This window comes from Quercus suber, unplaced genomic scaffold (assembly GCF_002906115.3).
Source record: "Quercus suber isolate HL8 unplaced genomic scaffold, Cork oak 2.0 scaffold_50, whole genome shotgun sequence".
Taxonomy (NCBI): domain Eukaryota; kingdom Viridiplantae; phylum Streptophyta; class Magnoliopsida; order Fagales; family Fagaceae; genus Quercus; species Quercus suber.
This window is the reverse complement of record NW_027069515.1, coordinates 2042443-2059000: the sequence shown is the minus strand read 5'-3', so window position 1 is coordinate 2059000 and position 16558 is coordinate 2042443. Positions and strand designations below refer to the sequence as shown.

The following is a 16558-nucleotide window of genomic DNA, read 5'->3' as shown; positions in this document are numbered from 1 at the left end:
TATGCCTTAAAAACGTTCGGGAAGAATGCTCTTCTCTGGAAAATCAGCTGTCTGAAATGCATGAATTTTTGATAGATATAGCTGTTAGAGACATTTTCACAAAAACTCAGTATGAAGCCTGGATAGAAGATCTACTCCAGCAACTTGCTGAGCTTCACAAGAAGCATCTTAATGATGAGGCGGTACATGATCGTTGTCTTGCAAGTGAAGCCCATTACAATGAAGAGAATGCTAGATTGTTGACGAGCCTTGACTCCTTAAAGTCTGAGCTAGAAGCCTCTATTGCTGAGAACAGGGTACTACTTGATAAAATCAGCGTCATAATTTATGAGCTTGAGGAATACAAGAATAGGGCTGAAAATGTGGAGGCCACTTTGAAAGGGGAGAAAGGTCGGCATGCTCTTGAGGTTGAAAGTCTGGAGCAGAAGTTAGTGAATTCTGAAGAAAAGGTTGATAACCTAATGTTCGCCAAGGAGGAACTAGAAGTCAAATACAAAGAAGAGAATGCTAGATTGTTGACAAGCCTTGACTCCTTAAAGTCTGAGCTAGAAGCCTCTACTGCTGAGAACAGGGTACTACTAACTTATGAGCTTGAGGAATACAAGAATAGGGCTGAAAATGTGGAGGCCACTTTGAAAGGGGAGAAAGGTCGGCGTGCTCTTGAGGTTGAAAGTCTGGAGCAGAAGTTAGTGAATTCTGAAGAAAAGGTTGATAACCTGATGTTCGCCAAGGAGGAACTAGAAGTCAAATACAAAGAAGAGAATGCTAGATTGTTGACAAGCCTTGACTCCTTAAAGTCTGAGCTAGAAGCCTCTACTGCTGAGAACAGGGTACTACTTGATAAAATCAGTGTCATAACTTATGAGCTTGAGGAATACAAGAATAGGGCTGAAAATGTGGAGGCCACTTTGAAAGGGGAGAAAGGTCAGCGTGCTCTTGAGGTTGACAGTCTGGAGCAGAGGTTAGTGAATTCTGAAGAAAAGGTTGATAACCTGATGTTCGCCAAGGAGGAACTAGAAGTCAAATACAAAGAAGAGAATGCTAGATTGTTGACAAGCCTTGACTCCTTAAAGTCTGAGCTAGAAGCCTCTACTGCTGAGAACAGGGTACTATTTGATAAAATCAGTGTCATAACTTATGAGCTTGAGGAATACAAGAATAGGGCTGAAAATGTGGAGGCCACTTTTAAAGGGGAGAAAGGTCGGCATGCTCTTGAGGTTGAAAGTCTGGAGCAGAAGTTAGTGAATTCTGAAGAAAAGGTTGATAACCTGATGTTCGCCAAGGAGGAACTAGAAGTCATATACAAAGAAGAGAATGCTAGATTGTTGACAAGCCTTGACTCCTTAAAGTCTGAGCTAGAAGCCTCTACTGCTGAGAACAGGGTACTTCTTGATAAAATCAGTGTTATAACTTATGAGCTTGAGGAATACAAGATTAGGGCTGAAAATGTGGAGGCCACTTTGAAAGGGGAGAAAGGTTGGCATGCTCTTGAGGTTGAAAGGCTGGAGCACAAGTTAGTGGATTCTGAAGAAAAGGTTGATAACCTGATGTTCTCCAAGGAGGAACTAGAAGTCAAATCTATTTTACTTAAGGCCAAGGTGGATGAACAGCATGCTCATATAACCTTGCTGGAAGGATATAATGATGAACTGATAATGCTGCGGAAGAAATGTAGTGAACTTAGCCAGAGGCTTGCTGAACAGGTTTTGAGGACAGAAGAGTTTAAGAACTTGTCCATCCATTTGAAAGAGCTTAAAGACAAGGCTGATGCGGTTCGTGAGAAAAGAGAACCTGAGGGACCACCAGTTGGTATGCAAGAGTCATTGAGAATTGCATTTATCAAAGAACAGTATGAGACCAAGCTGCAAGAATTGAAACATCACCTTTCCATCTCCAAAAAACATAGTGATGAAATGCTGTGGATTACAAGACGCAATCAATGAGGTTGAGAATAAGAAGAAATCTGAGTCTTCTCACTTAAAAAGAAATGAAGAGCTGGGGTTAAGGATCTTGGAATTGGAAGCTGAGTTACAGTCTGCACTTTCTGAAAAGCGTGAACTAATGAATGCCTGTGACCTGATGAAGGCTGAAAAGGAGTGCTCATTTATAAGCCTTGAATGCTGTAAGGAAGAAAAGCAAGAGCTTGAAGCGTTTTTGCAAAAATGCAATGATGAAAAATCTAAAATTGCAGAAGAGCTTACCTTGATGAAAGATTTACTAGAAAGTTCTGCATCCCATATTAATGTTCAGAAGGAAGGCTCTGGTGGATTACTCAATGTGGATTGCACGCCTGATGAGCCAGTTGGAAAGCTTCACCAGAAAAATCCGATTTTGGGCATTCCAAGCAATGGAAGAATAAGTATAGATGTGGCTCCCAGGAATAGTCCAACTGAGGAACCATTTTGTAAGCTCTCAGACAAAGATAATTCAATGGATTGTGAGGAAGCAGAATATGCATGTACGATTCCAGCTAATGAAACTGACCTCATGAATGTGCACCCCATGCAGGTATTTCTTTCTTCTTTTTAATTTTGTGTGTGTGTGTGTGTGTTGGAATCACCCTTTCCAGATTAATTATTATACTTCATTGTTATCTGTATAATTCAATCAAATAGATATTATAGATTATGTGTTGGTTTATATAGCTTATTTTCATTGGATTATTTTGTTTAAAAATAAGCTGGGTAAAAAGTACAATTGTACCTAAAAAGGCAAGACTTTAAAAAATTGTACATAAGAAAATGAGCACTTTAAGTCCAAAAAAGAAAAAGAAAAAAAGAGAAGCTAAACCAATTTATATGTCATACATCATCCTGATATTTAATTCTCCACCTTTTGGCCTTCAGCAGAGAATGTTTTTAGAGCATAATGGAATCTTGTAACTTGTCTGGTCTTTTATTTGTTTATTTATTTTTATTGGCAAGTTACATTTGCACCTGGTGGGTTGAACCCACAACCTTACCCTCTATCTTGCTTTTATAAGGGAAAGAGTTGCCAATTGAGTTAGAGCTCATAGGCAACTTGTCATGTCTTTTATACTGGTATAAACATCATGTAGTGGACATGCAAATATAATCACAGTTAAAAATAAAAAGAAGAAAAAATGAACAAATTTATGCTCGGCTTTTCTCCTATTTGGTTGGAGTTCATGCTTGGGTTGCTTTTGCCGAAGGGCAATTAATGTTGAACTATAATTTTTGCTGTTTGGGTTACTGAGGTCAGACAAGGATTTGGTTATCTCTAGAGACCATGAAAGGATTTTTAGTTGCTTGTGCTTTATATGTTCCTAAAGGAGTGGAATTGTTGAACTTAGTAGTCAACGGCAATTGGGCAAAAATAATTTCTTATATAATAAGCGATTTTTCCCCATAAAGTCTCATGTCCAGCTATCCATAGATTAGGCAACTCTAGAGACATCTTTGCATAAACATGTGAGCATTTTGGAAAAAATTTGTGTGTCACTAAATGCCTTCTTAGCTCTAGGGATTTGATGAAATGAAACTCAGCAGCTTGGAAAGTTCATGTTATAAATCAGTATGTAAATTACTTTTCTGAGGAAGATGACTGTAAGTTGATTATGTTTCCATCTTCAATATTTGGCATTTTATTTCTCTCCTGTTGCTTAAAATCTTCAGTTTCTCTGTGATGTATTAAGACTTGCTTGTCATGAATTAGGTAGTAGTTTTGTGCATTTCTTAAAAAATTATGTTTGTTAGCTTCAAATTAGATGTGCGTGTATGTATGAAGAAAAGATTGTTTACTTATATTGTTCATCCATTATGTGTATTCTTTCATATGACAGATTGAAAACTTGCTCTCTAACAAGTTACATGAATAATCATTTATCAGGACATTCTTCTATCTGGGGGTGGAAATTGTATTCAAAGTCATGCACTTGTAAATCAAGAAGACTTGCTGCATCCTGACACAAATCATTTGGCTCTTACCAATGATCACTTTAAAGCTCAGAATCTGAAGAATAGCATGGACCACTTGAATAAAGAGGTATACATTTTGTGTAATGTGAAGGAAAATGATGCCTTTATATCACTTGTCGCATGGCATGGTGAAACATATATAACATTTATTTCGTCCTTTATAGCTGCTAGGTCCAGACATTAAATTTGCTAACTGTAGTTTTCTGCTAAGTATATTGTCTGAGACAGTCTTTCTAATTGTAGTTTTCTGCTTGCAGTTGGAAAGAATGAAACATGAGAATACAATTCTTCCCCAAGATGATAATGATTTTTTCTCAAAATTTCCAGGTTTACAAAGAGAACTAATGCAATTACGTAAGGTAAATGAATTTGCAGCCTTTACCATCTTACAACATGCTAGTGCCCTATTCTAGACACTAATTTCTACTTTCCCAGGCAAATGAAGAGTTGGGAAGCATATACCCATTATACAATGAATTTTCATCTAGTGGTAATGCATTGGAAAGAGTGCTTGCATTAGAAATTGAGCTTGCTGAAGCACTGCAGGAAAAGAAGAAATCAAGCATCCATTTTCAGAGGTACATTATCCCTTACATACCTGGCTAACCGACTACCTGTTTGCATTGTTGGGAGCACACATTGTTTGGGGCTCTCAAAATTTATATTCTTTTTTGCTTTTCTTTCCGATATTGAGGTCTTTTACCTTGTCTTGCCACACTTCAAATCTTAAGTACTAGCAAGTGCTCAAAAACAGTATTGTAGGAGGCTTATCACTTCAAAAAGTTTGATGTGCCACCTCAACTTAAAATGCTTATGCCTATGCCACAAACTATTAGGTTCATAATTCATGCTACAGATGTGTGTGCACTTGTGTCATTCTAGTCTAATGAAATTTGTTCTTGATATTCATTTTATTTTCCCTACTGGTCTAGAGATATGATGATTCAATCATTATATGCTACTTATTCATACGTATAGTCCTTCCAACTAAAGGAATAATAATGTTCACTCTACATCCATTATATGGAATAATGTATTTCCCGGATCTGGTGGTGTTTTGGCACTGCCTCTTTCAGTGCTCTTTTCTGCCAGCCGTTATTGCTAGTTGCCGTTAATGGTCCTGTTATTGTTTCTTGTGTGCAAAATTATACCAATTCAAATTTTAAAGAAATCTTGATAAATTACCACTTGATTCCAAAAACTTATGCTATTAAGAAAGGGTAAATCTACCGCTTGATCCCCAAAGTTGAAGTTGTTTAGAAAGGACAAAAAATAATTTAATCATTATTCTAACATTTCTCTTCATATATGGCCCAGATTCCCCTTTAATAAGTGGGGCTCAACACATGGATTTTTAAAATTTAATTGGAGGTAGAGTGGAGACAGGATTTGAACCCATAACCACCTACTTTGATTTTGATACCATGATTAACTACCACTTGATCCCAAAAGCTTAAGTTGCTAAAAAATAGTAAATTTAATCATTTAGCCATTAGTCTAAAAAATCCATTGAGTTTGAGAGTTGATATGGGTTTATGTACTTGTCGGCCCTCTCTACCCACTAGCATAAGCTTTTGGTTAGGAGGCTCTAATATGGTTCCAGTTTGTTTGTCTTGTTTCAGTTTCAGTTGGGCCATCAGGTGTGTTTGTCTCAGTTTTGGTTACTGTTGGGTGTGGATGTGAGGTTGGGTGTAAAGGAATCCCACATTAGTTGGGTTTGGGACTTGATAAGCTTATGTACTAGTTTGGAGTTTGGACTCTCCACCTACTCTCTTAAATTTTGGGTTGTCTCGATTACTTTCCCATGATATCCCATTTTGCGATGTTATGCCTTTTTCTTTTTTCTTCTATTTGCTTGCATAGTAGCATGGCTTTCTAGATTTTTCATTCTTTCTTTGATTGGTATTATGTTCTCTTGAATTGGGCCCCTTCAAAACCTGGAGGGTATCTCATTCATGCTTGCTGGCTTTAAGGCCTCCTGTGATCAGGCCAAGGACAAGTAAATCTTAAAGGATATATCACTACTTAGTGATGTATGGTGGCATTCTGGTACATGGCAGATATGAGTATTTGCTGCTGGATCCACCCAGTGTACATTCTCTTTTGGGTCAAACAAGTTGCCAGCTGGCCAGACAGCCAGGTGATCCTTAGATCTAGTGTAGCAATCAATCTGGTATTCTATTGGGATCCTTGCCTAGGATTTATATATATATATATATATCAACTATTGTGATAATTTATTGGTCACAAAAGCATACGTATGAGATAATGCATACACATTGCATTCTTGATTTTTTCCTTTTTGACATTTTTTAGAAAACTTTGTTATGGTGTAGTTATTCATAGATCTATCATTTAGGATACTGGGTTAGTTTGGTCTGCAACTACAAGTCCTACATGTACTGTTTACTTTAGTAGCCTGGAATTAATTCTTCCAAATTGATGGATCCACATTCGCCACCCTCCATTTCCGCTGAGTTCTTTCTGCAGATACACTGCACTTTACAGCCCACCGCCTTGAAATGAATGCTTACTGCTTTGATGTTTCTTCAGCCTGCAATACTGCCTAAAATAACACAACTAAAACCAGAAATTTCGGAATACAATGTTGTTATAGCTAGCCTGATAAAGGATTCATCTTTTTTTTTTTTTTTTTTTTTTTTTGCCGCATCAAAAGATTCATCTAATTAGTTAACATGATATTCTCCTCCTGTGATCCAGCTCTTTCTTGAGACAACACAGCGATGAGGAAGCAATATTCCATAGCTTTAGAGCTATCAATGAGCTAATAAAAGACATGTTGGAGCTTAAGGAAAGGTACACAGGTGTAGAGACTGAGCTAAAAGAGATGCATGACCGTTACTCTCAATTAAGCCTTCAATTTGCCGAGGTTGAAGGAGAGAGACAGAAACTCATGATGACTCTTAAAAGTGTTAGGGCATCCAAGAAGACCCTACTCTTCAATCGCTCATCATCCGCCTCCCTTGGTGACGATCCCTCATAGCAACACAAGTGACTATTGATGTCTTCCTTGTTTGCATGGTCCCAGAAACCATCCTGTACCGAGCTAAGAAGTTAATGCCCCCACGGATAGATAGACAGTCAACATTCATGAACTCGGGAGCTACTGCAATGGTCAACCACTTACGAGCTTGGTATAGGATGTCAAAAGCTAAGTAGCAGGTACTTTGTGTAAATAATACTGTGTTTTCCAGCCATTTCATAGGTTACTTGCTAGTATAAAAAATATAGATCCCTGTAACATCTTGGCTTTGTTTTAATTTTGGCCTTGCCTAGCTGGTGCAATTTATTCTGCTGTATAGTAAATCAAAAAGTTTTTGACTCAAAATAATTCTATTTAAATATTCAGAAGAATTACAAGGAATATTTTTGTCCACTCCCCCCCTCCCCCCCCTTTCTTTTTCTTCTTATTTCTTTCCACCTTTCCTTTTCTTGTTGCTGGAAATGTACCATTGCATTCAGACGATGTTATTTTTCTATTTTCTATTTTCGGCTAATAAGAACATCCTCTGGTTTTGAATTTTGATTTTTGCTGGATGTTGGACATTGCATTCAGAATTACGTTACACAACTTGTACCCTATATTGGTAGTGATGAGGGTAGGATGCTTATTGTGCAGAGTATCTTGCCAATTTTAATGAACTCCACTTAAGTTGAAAAGTGGTAAAACAAATAAGTACTCCTTTGTTTCATTTTCATTTTGTGGGATAAGTTACACATGCACTCTTAAGAGTCTTGAACCCATGACCTCATATTCCACCTAGCACTAATAGGGAGAGATGCTATTTGTGCTAGAGCTCATGGGCTGTGTGTTGTTTGATCTAAAAGAAGTTGAGAAACCGAACCAACTTCTAAAAATTGGGTTGCACAAGCCCTATCGTGAGTGGCCCAAAAGACACAGTTGTAATCGTTGTTTCTTGTTTGTATCAAAACTGACCTAATTGACCAAACTTGGTTTGAAGAGTTTGAACAGGATCCCTCTCCCCTGCATAAAAAATACTCCAACCAAATTGATTTGGTTAATAGTAATACAAATTTGAAATTCCATTTATCAATAGTTGCAATCATGGGGAGGGGTGTGAGTGTATGGAGATTTGGAAAATTATTAGGTGCTTTAAGCCATTTGATATATATAAATTAAAAAAATTTTAAAAAAAAAAGAGAAAGAAAAATTCATCTATATTTATATAATATCTAAAAGCTGAAGCATAACATTTATTGTTGTTATGCTTTAGTTGGGCCACAACAGTATAGCCATTCAGTCCATTTCAGTCAATTCGGTCCAATTTGGTACATTCCAGTTTACTTTGGTCCATTTAATCCAATTCGGTCTAATTTGGTTCATTTCGGTCCATTTTAGTCAACTCAGTCCACTTAGGTCCATTTTGGTTAACTTCGGTCCATTTGATCCAATTTGGTCTACATCGGTCCATTCGGTCCACTGTGGTCCATTCGGCAATTTCAGTCCATTTTAGACTAATTGGACCTTAAATTGATTCTTTTTGTATGTTGTCTTTTTTTGGGCTTAAGAATCCATTTTCTTTCTTAATTTTTGAGTTAAAAAGTATGATATATATTTTTTTTGGGCCAACCTCTTTAGTTTTAGGCTAAAAAACAAAAACGTAATAGACATTAGAAGTTAGAGATATAGAATCTAAAAAAATAATAAAAATGATAATTATTCAAAAGATTATTTTAAAATTCAAGTTTCAATAATATAGGTATTATACTTATATTTAGAAAGAAAAAAATGTCTAATCTTATATAACAATTTAAACTTAATGTAACATATTACAAGTGTTCATTGGAATGGCGTGTACATTTTTTTTAGTACTCTTGGATATGTTCAAACTAGTCAACTGAATATGATATATATATATATATATTTTTTTTTTAATAAAAAAAATCATTTGAACCTTCTCCATTTATATAAAAAATATTATAATTATGTAATTTAAATATTTTTATTAAATTATATATATGCTACTAGGTATTGTTGTTGAATGCAAAATAAATTATATGCTCCATCACATAAAACTAATAAAAATATAAATTACTTTTAAATAACACATGCGCTATTTAACCTACAAATTTTACATTGTATTTCTATATAATAATTATATTACATTTTCTCACACTAACGCTTAAAAAGTCAGGTGAGAATTAACTTTTGTATTAGGTAGTATGCTTTTATAGCTTGGAGTACCATGTCACATATATGTAATTCCAGAATAACTGATAATTACTCCACTTAGCCTAACATTAGTGTATGCAGCATGGGCATTCTGGTCTGGAAGTTATATATTTTTCATTCCTGCCACGTGGGAATGCCAATGATGGTATTTCCCAGCCCTCTGACAGCACCATTCTCAGCTTTCTTTGGATAAAAAAAAATTAAAATTTTTGGCTATTGGTATTTTAATTTTTTGGTAAAATGCAATTGGTATTATGTATCAGTTTCATAGGCTTCAAGTTCATTATGTATATGTGCTTATTGAATTTGTCATATTTTATGGTGGATCAGACAAGTCAGCATAAAATTTCCAATATCACTTGAGTAAAAGTTCAAAGGCGTCAGATAATCTGTGTCTTTCCCTCGCAGCATGTTGGACTCAAAAATCAAGATGACTTAAGGAAAAGGGCATTGTTAACAGGACTCATCATATGACAAATTCATTTTGAGTGCACCCCAAGGAAAATAAAGAAATAAAATAAAGGTTAAACATTAATGATGAACTTTGGATCATAACATCATTGAAAACAGGACCAATTCTCTTATCTCCAAATTCATTGTTTATATGTTTGTGTCGGCTATAAACAATATGCCATAAAATGGGTACACATCAAAATTAGTACCAATTTAAAGTCAAAAGATCTGATTTGTTTTCTAAGTTCCAGATTCTGTTGTCATTTTAGAGGAAAGTTAAATCTCCCCTCCATTAACTACAGAGACACCCATTGGAGTAGTTTTTTTAATAGCAATTTGACAGTTGAATTGTCATATAAATGTTGATATAACTTTAGTTTTGTTCTCTAGCGGGGATCATTTGAAAATTGATACTTGATACTACCAGATGTTTCATATTAATCCCATATTGTGGAAAAAAAAAATTAAAATTAAACTAGTTACCATCCTTAATGCGCATTTGATGGATTCTTGCGTATGTACTATGTATATAATTGTTCTGAAAAAATGAGTAACATGACACCATCATATATTCAATCACATCAAAGTACTAAAAAATATATATATAGCAAAGAATTTTATTTTATCTTTAACGTGTGGGAATCGCCAGATAGCAGTGGGCCAATTTTCAGAAATTCAAATCATGGTGTAATTATAATTAATAGTGTCCATGAAGATTAGTGGTTATTCTATAAATTAAAATAAAATAAAATAATATGGGCAAGCAATCATATAAAAAATAAAGTAGTCACTTTCTACACCATTAGAATTTTCAGTTAGATTCAGGTAAAAGGATCTCTCATTGGAAAGTTCCTATTTAGGTGGTTCCTTGCTTTGTCTTCTCTCTACATCAAACAATTTAGAGGAAGTTATCTTTAGTATTTCGTATACTTCTGTTCAGTTACTGCTCTGTGGTTGACATTTTAAGGTATTGGATCTGGATTTCCAATATTATCGGTTGGCAAACACTGTTCTTAATTGGTTCTTCAATGTTTTTGCTGAAGATTTCAGTCATCTTTTGTGGCAAATTGTATTAGAATTGATTTGGTTCTCAATATTTTTTCTTCTTTAATGTTACAAGGAGTTTCCTAGTTGGCTAGTTCTCAGCTCAAAAATCTGTCTATAAGGAAAGAGAAGGCTTTGTGTTAAAAGAGTTCTTGAATCATTGTGGGAATTGAATCTGATTTCTGGTTATGCGAATTTGAGGAGGGTTTTTGGTGGGTGGTTCATCAATGGCTAGTGAAGATTTGATTGAGCTCAAATTCAGGCTTGCTGATGGCACCGACATAGGGCCAACCAAGTATAGTCCAGCTACTACAGTGGCATCTCTCAAAGAAAAAATACTTGCACAATGGCCTAAAGGTTTATAAATCTTTTCTCACCCCATCTGATATGACTACTATCTATGCATCATTAATTTCTGTATCTGGGTTGTTCCAAGTTACTGCCTTTTTGTACTTTGTCAACAACTGTGAACTGTGTATTTTTTGTCTATTGTTTTAGAAACTTACACATGTTATTAGAAACCTTTCATTCTTATATGTGATTTTATATTCATGGGGTTGTTTGTGAGTCTTTTATATGTAAGTTTACCATTCTGCCTTGAAGAGAAATATGTGGTTTTTCTTTTTGACATTACTCCATTCTAATTAGTTGGTATGTTTTCGTTGATTTTCTCCGCAAATTATGTCACTAGCAGTAGGTAGTATCTTTTCCCTTTGATTTCTTTACATCTTATACCGCAGCTGATTGTGAAACTGGCACCTGAAGAATTGGAAACAGCATAGATTAGGGGGACAGGTTGTAAACCTGAATTATTGAAAAAGGATCCTATTGTTATTACTTGTTAGTCTTTAAAATTAATGTGCCTCAATTATTATTATTATTATTATTTTGAGAAACCGGCCTGGAAATCCAGACAGGACTAATATTGAACCAAACCAGATATAAACTAATATTAATGTGCTTCAATTATTGAAAATGATGTTTAGAAATAATGTCGCTATTACCATTATTCATAGTGGAATCCGAGCAAAAATTAGCTGGAAACACTATCCCACTTTCAAGTCAGCATATATGAGATCAATTACAGATAAGAAATGATGCTTGCGAGTTAATATGATTCTATTATTCTAATATGTTAGTGCTCTTTTTGGCACCACACTATGTAGCCCAAACTTCATTTTATTGGTGTTCCACAGTATCTTGCTTTCCATCCAAAAACTAAAATAATTAGATATAGGAAAAAAAAAGTAATCTTGACTAAAATATTGACTTCTTGTGTAGTTCAATGATCACAATACTGTGTTGTGTTGTTAATTTGATTTATATTTTTCTCATGAATATGATGATCTCTCTTTGGTAGAAAAGAAAATGGTCCAAAAACAATAAACGATGTGAAGCTTATCAATGCTGGAAAGATACTGGAAAATAATAGAACAATTGCAGAGTCCAGGCTCCCAGTTGGTGGTCTCCCAGGTGGTGTAATCACTATGCATGTTGTTGTGAGGGCTCCTCTTCCTGACAAAAACAGTGGTAATTCATTAAATCATATGGCACTCAATTTTCACAAGACACTTTCTGATATATTTGTGTATGTTAAAAGTCTCCATGATGTTATGGCATTAATTTGTATATGGGTCAAGCTTGACTTAGCAGCAGAATATGGTGGAAGTTTTATGGATCATGACTAGGATATATGACGGTCTTAATAACAATGATAGTGGGTACACCATAATGAAAAACAGTAACTTTTCTTACCCATTTGTTTTCTGTGCATATGATGCATCTCTATTCGTTAAAATGCCAGTTTTTGATAAAGCATGTAGTAATTTACTTCTTTTTTTTTCTATTGGTGTAGGTTGGGTTGGGTAGGCATTGGTCATTTTCGTTTAGTTTACTTCGTTTAAGAGGAATACAAGCTTCTAGGTGAATTCATTGCTTAAGATGTGGTCCATCTCCATAAACCATCACATATTCTATAGTTGTCTTCAATAGAAAATTACTATTTGATACTCTCAAAATACAATAGAATGATACTCCATACCAATTAAAACAATCCATTGTCATTATATTGCTACATAATATTATTAACATAGAAAATATTAAAGGTTTTAGTATTACCAATTTTATTTATTTAAAAAAAAAAAAAAAAAAAAAAAAAAACTCTTTTGGGGAGCATTTTTTGCCACATTTAGTATTTACCATACTTGTGAACAAACAACACAGCATGCTAGTTATTTGCATTTGGCTTATCCTTAAATAAGGTCGTACTAGTGAACAAAACTTCAATTTTTGTGGGAGTTTGGGAGAAGTATTTATTCTTAACTAGTCCTTCGTAACCAAATCATCACTGATATGAAAAGATTTCAGTCATGGATAAGCATATATAACAAGAAATGGTTGTTGCATTCTATACAGACAAAGTGCATAAGGATTCTCCATCGAAGATATGCTGTTCATGTTCCATCTTGTAGCTCCCAAGTAACAACATCAACACACAGCTTATTATTTCAATTAATGTTAGTGTCTCCATGTGCTTCTGTTAGATACTTGCCGAGATTCAGTTAAGAAACTCGGTCCCTGGTTTTAATCAGATGCAGAAACAAGAAGCTTGGAGGTTCTTTCCCAGACAAACTTTTACTTTGATGTTGTGGTTTTCTTCAGTAACAAACAACACCTTGTGGTCCCTTCATTGCTTGTGGAAGAGGAATTGAGCAAATTGCTGGATTTGAAGCCTCATTTATTATGAGAGTTTTCTTTGCACAATGATGAAAGGAATTAAAAAGAAAAGAAAAGTTACAGAAGAAACAATTATTGGTTTGAGTTGGGGTACATTGTTAAACTGCTTAGAAGAATAAAATTTCACATGACATGTAAACATTAAGATGACCACTACTATGTTCAGCTTTTATCAACTTCATAATTTTATGCTGACTTGTCTGATCCACCATAAAATATGACAAATTCAATAAGCACATATACATAATGAACTTGAAGCCTATGAAACTGATACATAATACCAATTGCATTTTACCAAAAAATTAAAATACCAATAGCCAAAAATTTTAATTTTTTTTTATCCAAAGAAAGCTGAGAATGGTGCTGTCAGAGGGCTGGGAAATACCATCATTGGCATTCCCACGTGGCAGGAATGAAAAATATATAACTTCCAGACCAGAATGCCCATGCTGCATACACTAATGTTAGGCTAAGTGGAGTAATTATCAGTTATTCTGGAATTACATATATGTGACATGGTACTCCAAGCTATAAAAGCATACTACCTAATACAAAAGTTAATTCTCACCTGACTTTTTAAGCGTTAGTGTGAGAAAATGTAATATAATTATTATATAGAAATACAATGTAAAATTTGTAGGTTAAATAGCGCATGTGTTATTTAAAAGTAATTTATATTTTTATTAGTTTTATGTGATGGAGCATATAATTTATTTTGCATTCAACAACAATACCTAGTAGCATATATATAATTTAATAAAAATATTTAAATTACATAATTATAATATTTTTTATATAAATGGAGAAGGTTCAAATGATTTTTTTTATTAAAAAAAAAATATATATATATATATATCATATTCAGTTGACTAGTTTGAACATATCCAAGAGTACTAAAAAAAATGTACACGCCATTCCAATGAACACTTGTAATATGTTACATTAAGTTTAAATTGTTATATAAGATTAGACATTTTTTTCTTTCTAAATATAAGTATAATACCTATATTATTGAAACTTGAATTTTAAAATAATCTTTTGAATAATTATCATTTTTATTATTTTTTTAGATTCTATATCTCTAACTTCTAATGTCTATTACGTTTTTGTTTTTTAGCCTAAAACTAAAGAGGTTGGCCCAAAAAAAATATATATCATACTTTTTAACTCAAAAATTAAGAAAGAAAATGGATTCTTAAGCCCAAAAAAAGACAACATACAAAAAGAATCAATTTAAGGTCCAATTAGTCTAAAATGGACTGAAATTGCCGAATGGACCACAGTGGACCGAATGGACCGATGTAGACCAAATTGGATCAAATGGACCGAAGTTAACCAAAATGGACCTAAGTGGACTGAGTTGACTAAAATGGACCGAAATGAACCAAATTAGACCGAATTGGATTAAATGGACCAAAGTAAACTGGAATGTACCAAATTGGACCGAATTGACTGAAATGGACTGAATGGCTATACTGTTGTGGCCCAACTAAAGCATAACAACAATAAATGTTATGCTTCAGCTTTTAGATATTATATAAATATAGATGAATTTTTCTTTCTCTTTTTTTTTTAAAATTTTTTTAATTTATATATATCAAATGGCTTAAAGCACCTAATAATTTTCCAAATCTCCATACACTCACACCCCTCCCCATGATTGCAACTATTGATAAATGGAATTTCAAATTTGTATTACTATTAACCAAATCAATTTGGTTGGAGTATTTTTTATGCAGGGGAGAGGGATCCTGTTCAAACTCTTCAAACCAAGTTTGGTCAATTAGGTCAGTTTTGATACAAACAAGAAACAACGATTACAACTGTGTCTTTTGGGCCACTCACGATAGGGCTTGTGCAACCCAATTTTTAGAAGTTGGTTCGGTTTCTCAACTTCTTTTAGATCAAACAACACACAGCCCATGAGCTCTAGCACAAATAGCATCTCTCCCTATTAGTGCTAGGTGGAATATGAGGTCATGGGTTCAAGACTCTTAAGAGTGCATGTGTAACTTATCCCACAAAATGAAAATGAAACAAAGGAGTACTTATTTGTTTTACCACTTTTCAACTTAAGTGGAGTTCATTAAAATTGGCAAGATACTCTGCACAATAAGCATCCTACCCTCATCACTACCAATATAGGGTACAAGTTGTGTAACGTAATTCTGAATGCAATGTCCAACATCCAGCAAAAATCAAAATTCAAAACCAGAGGATGTTCTTATTAGCCGAAAATAGAAAATAGAAAAATAACATCGTCTGAATGCAATGGTACATTTCCAGCAACAAGAAAAGGAAAGGTGGAAAGAAATAAGAAGAAAAAGAAAGGGGGGGGAGGGGGGGAGTGGACAAAAATATTCCTTGTAATTCTTCTGAATATTTAAATAGAATTATTTTGAGTCAAAAACTTTTTGATTTACTATACAGCAGAATAAATTGCACCAGCTAGGCAAGGCCAAAATTAAAACAAAGCCAAGATGTTACAGGGATCTATATTTTTTATACTAGCAAGTAACCTATGAAATGGCTGGAAAACACAGTATTATTTACACAAAGTACCTGCTACTTAGCTTTTGACATCCTATACCAAGCTCGTAAGTGGTTGACCATTGCAGTAGCTCCCGAGTTCATGAATGTTGACTGTCTATCTATCCGTGGGGGCATTAACTTCTTAGCTCGGTACAGGATGGTTTCTGGGACCATGCAAACAAGGAAGACATCAATAGTCACTTGTGTTGCTATGAGGGATCGTCACCAAGGGAGGCGGATGATGAGCGATTGAAGAGTAGGGTCTTCTTGGATGCCCTAACACTTTTAAGAGTCATCATGAGTTTCTGTCTCTCTCCTTCAACCTCGGCAAATTGAAGGCTTAATTGAGAGTAACGGTCATGCATCTCTTTTAGCTCAGTCTCTACACCTGTGTACCTTTCCTTAAGCTCCAACATGTCTTTTATTAGCTCATTGATAGCTCTAAAGCTATGGAATATTGCTTCCTCATCGCTGTGTTGTCTCAAGAAAGAGCTGGATCACAGGAGGAGAATATCATGTTAACTAATTAGATGAATCTTTTGATGCGGCAAAAAAAAAAAAAAAAAAAAAAAAAAGATGAATCCTTTATCAGGCTAGCTATAACAACATTGTATTCCGAAATTTCTGGTTTTAGTTGTGT

General features: G+C 34.5%; 2 protein-coding genes across 2 annotated transcripts; both read left to right on the top strand.

The window, feature by feature from the left end:
* Window position 1: 1 nt before the first annotated feature.
* On the top strand, window positions 2–7323 carry LOC111988824 (uncharacterized; the record flags this gene model as incomplete). The annotated part of the gene is given in 6 exon segments (XM_065771887.1): window positions 2–1921; window positions 1923–2508; window positions 3850–4005; window positions 4196–4297; window positions 4374–4516; window positions 6660–7323. Coding segments are annotated over 6 exon segments (3135 nt in total). The 3' UTR covers window positions 6943–7323.
* Window positions 7324–10393: 3070 nt separating this feature from the next.
* LOC111988814 (membrane-anchored ubiquitin-fold protein 6) lies at window positions 10394–13359 on the top strand. The gene is made up of 3 exons (XM_065771886.1): window positions 10394–11007; window positions 12016–12180; window positions 13066–13359. Exons 1-3 carry the CDS (start codon window positions 10878–10880, stop codon window positions 13119–13121), a joined length of 351 nt encoding a protein of 116 aa, XP_065627958.1. The 5' UTR covers window positions 10394–10877; the 3' UTR covers window positions 13122–13359.
* The last annotated feature ends 3199 nt before the right edge of the window (window positions 13360–16558 follow it).

What these genes read in the sequence shown, in the direction of transcription:
- LOC111988814 (XM_065771886.1), top strand. Translation starts at nt 10,878, where the DNA reads ATGGCTAGTGAAGATTTGATTGAGCTCAAATTCAGGCTTGCTGATGGC. An exon ending in ACTTGCACAATGGCCTAAAG is followed by an intron (nt 11,008 to 12,015) that starts GTTTATAAATCT and finishes TTGGTAGAAAAG; the next exon opens with AAAATGGTCCAAAAACAATA. An exon ending in TCTTCCTGACAAAAACAGTG is followed by an intron (nt 12,181 to 13,065) that starts GTAATTCATTAA and finishes CATTCTATACAG; the next exon opens with ACAAAGTGCATAAGGATTCT.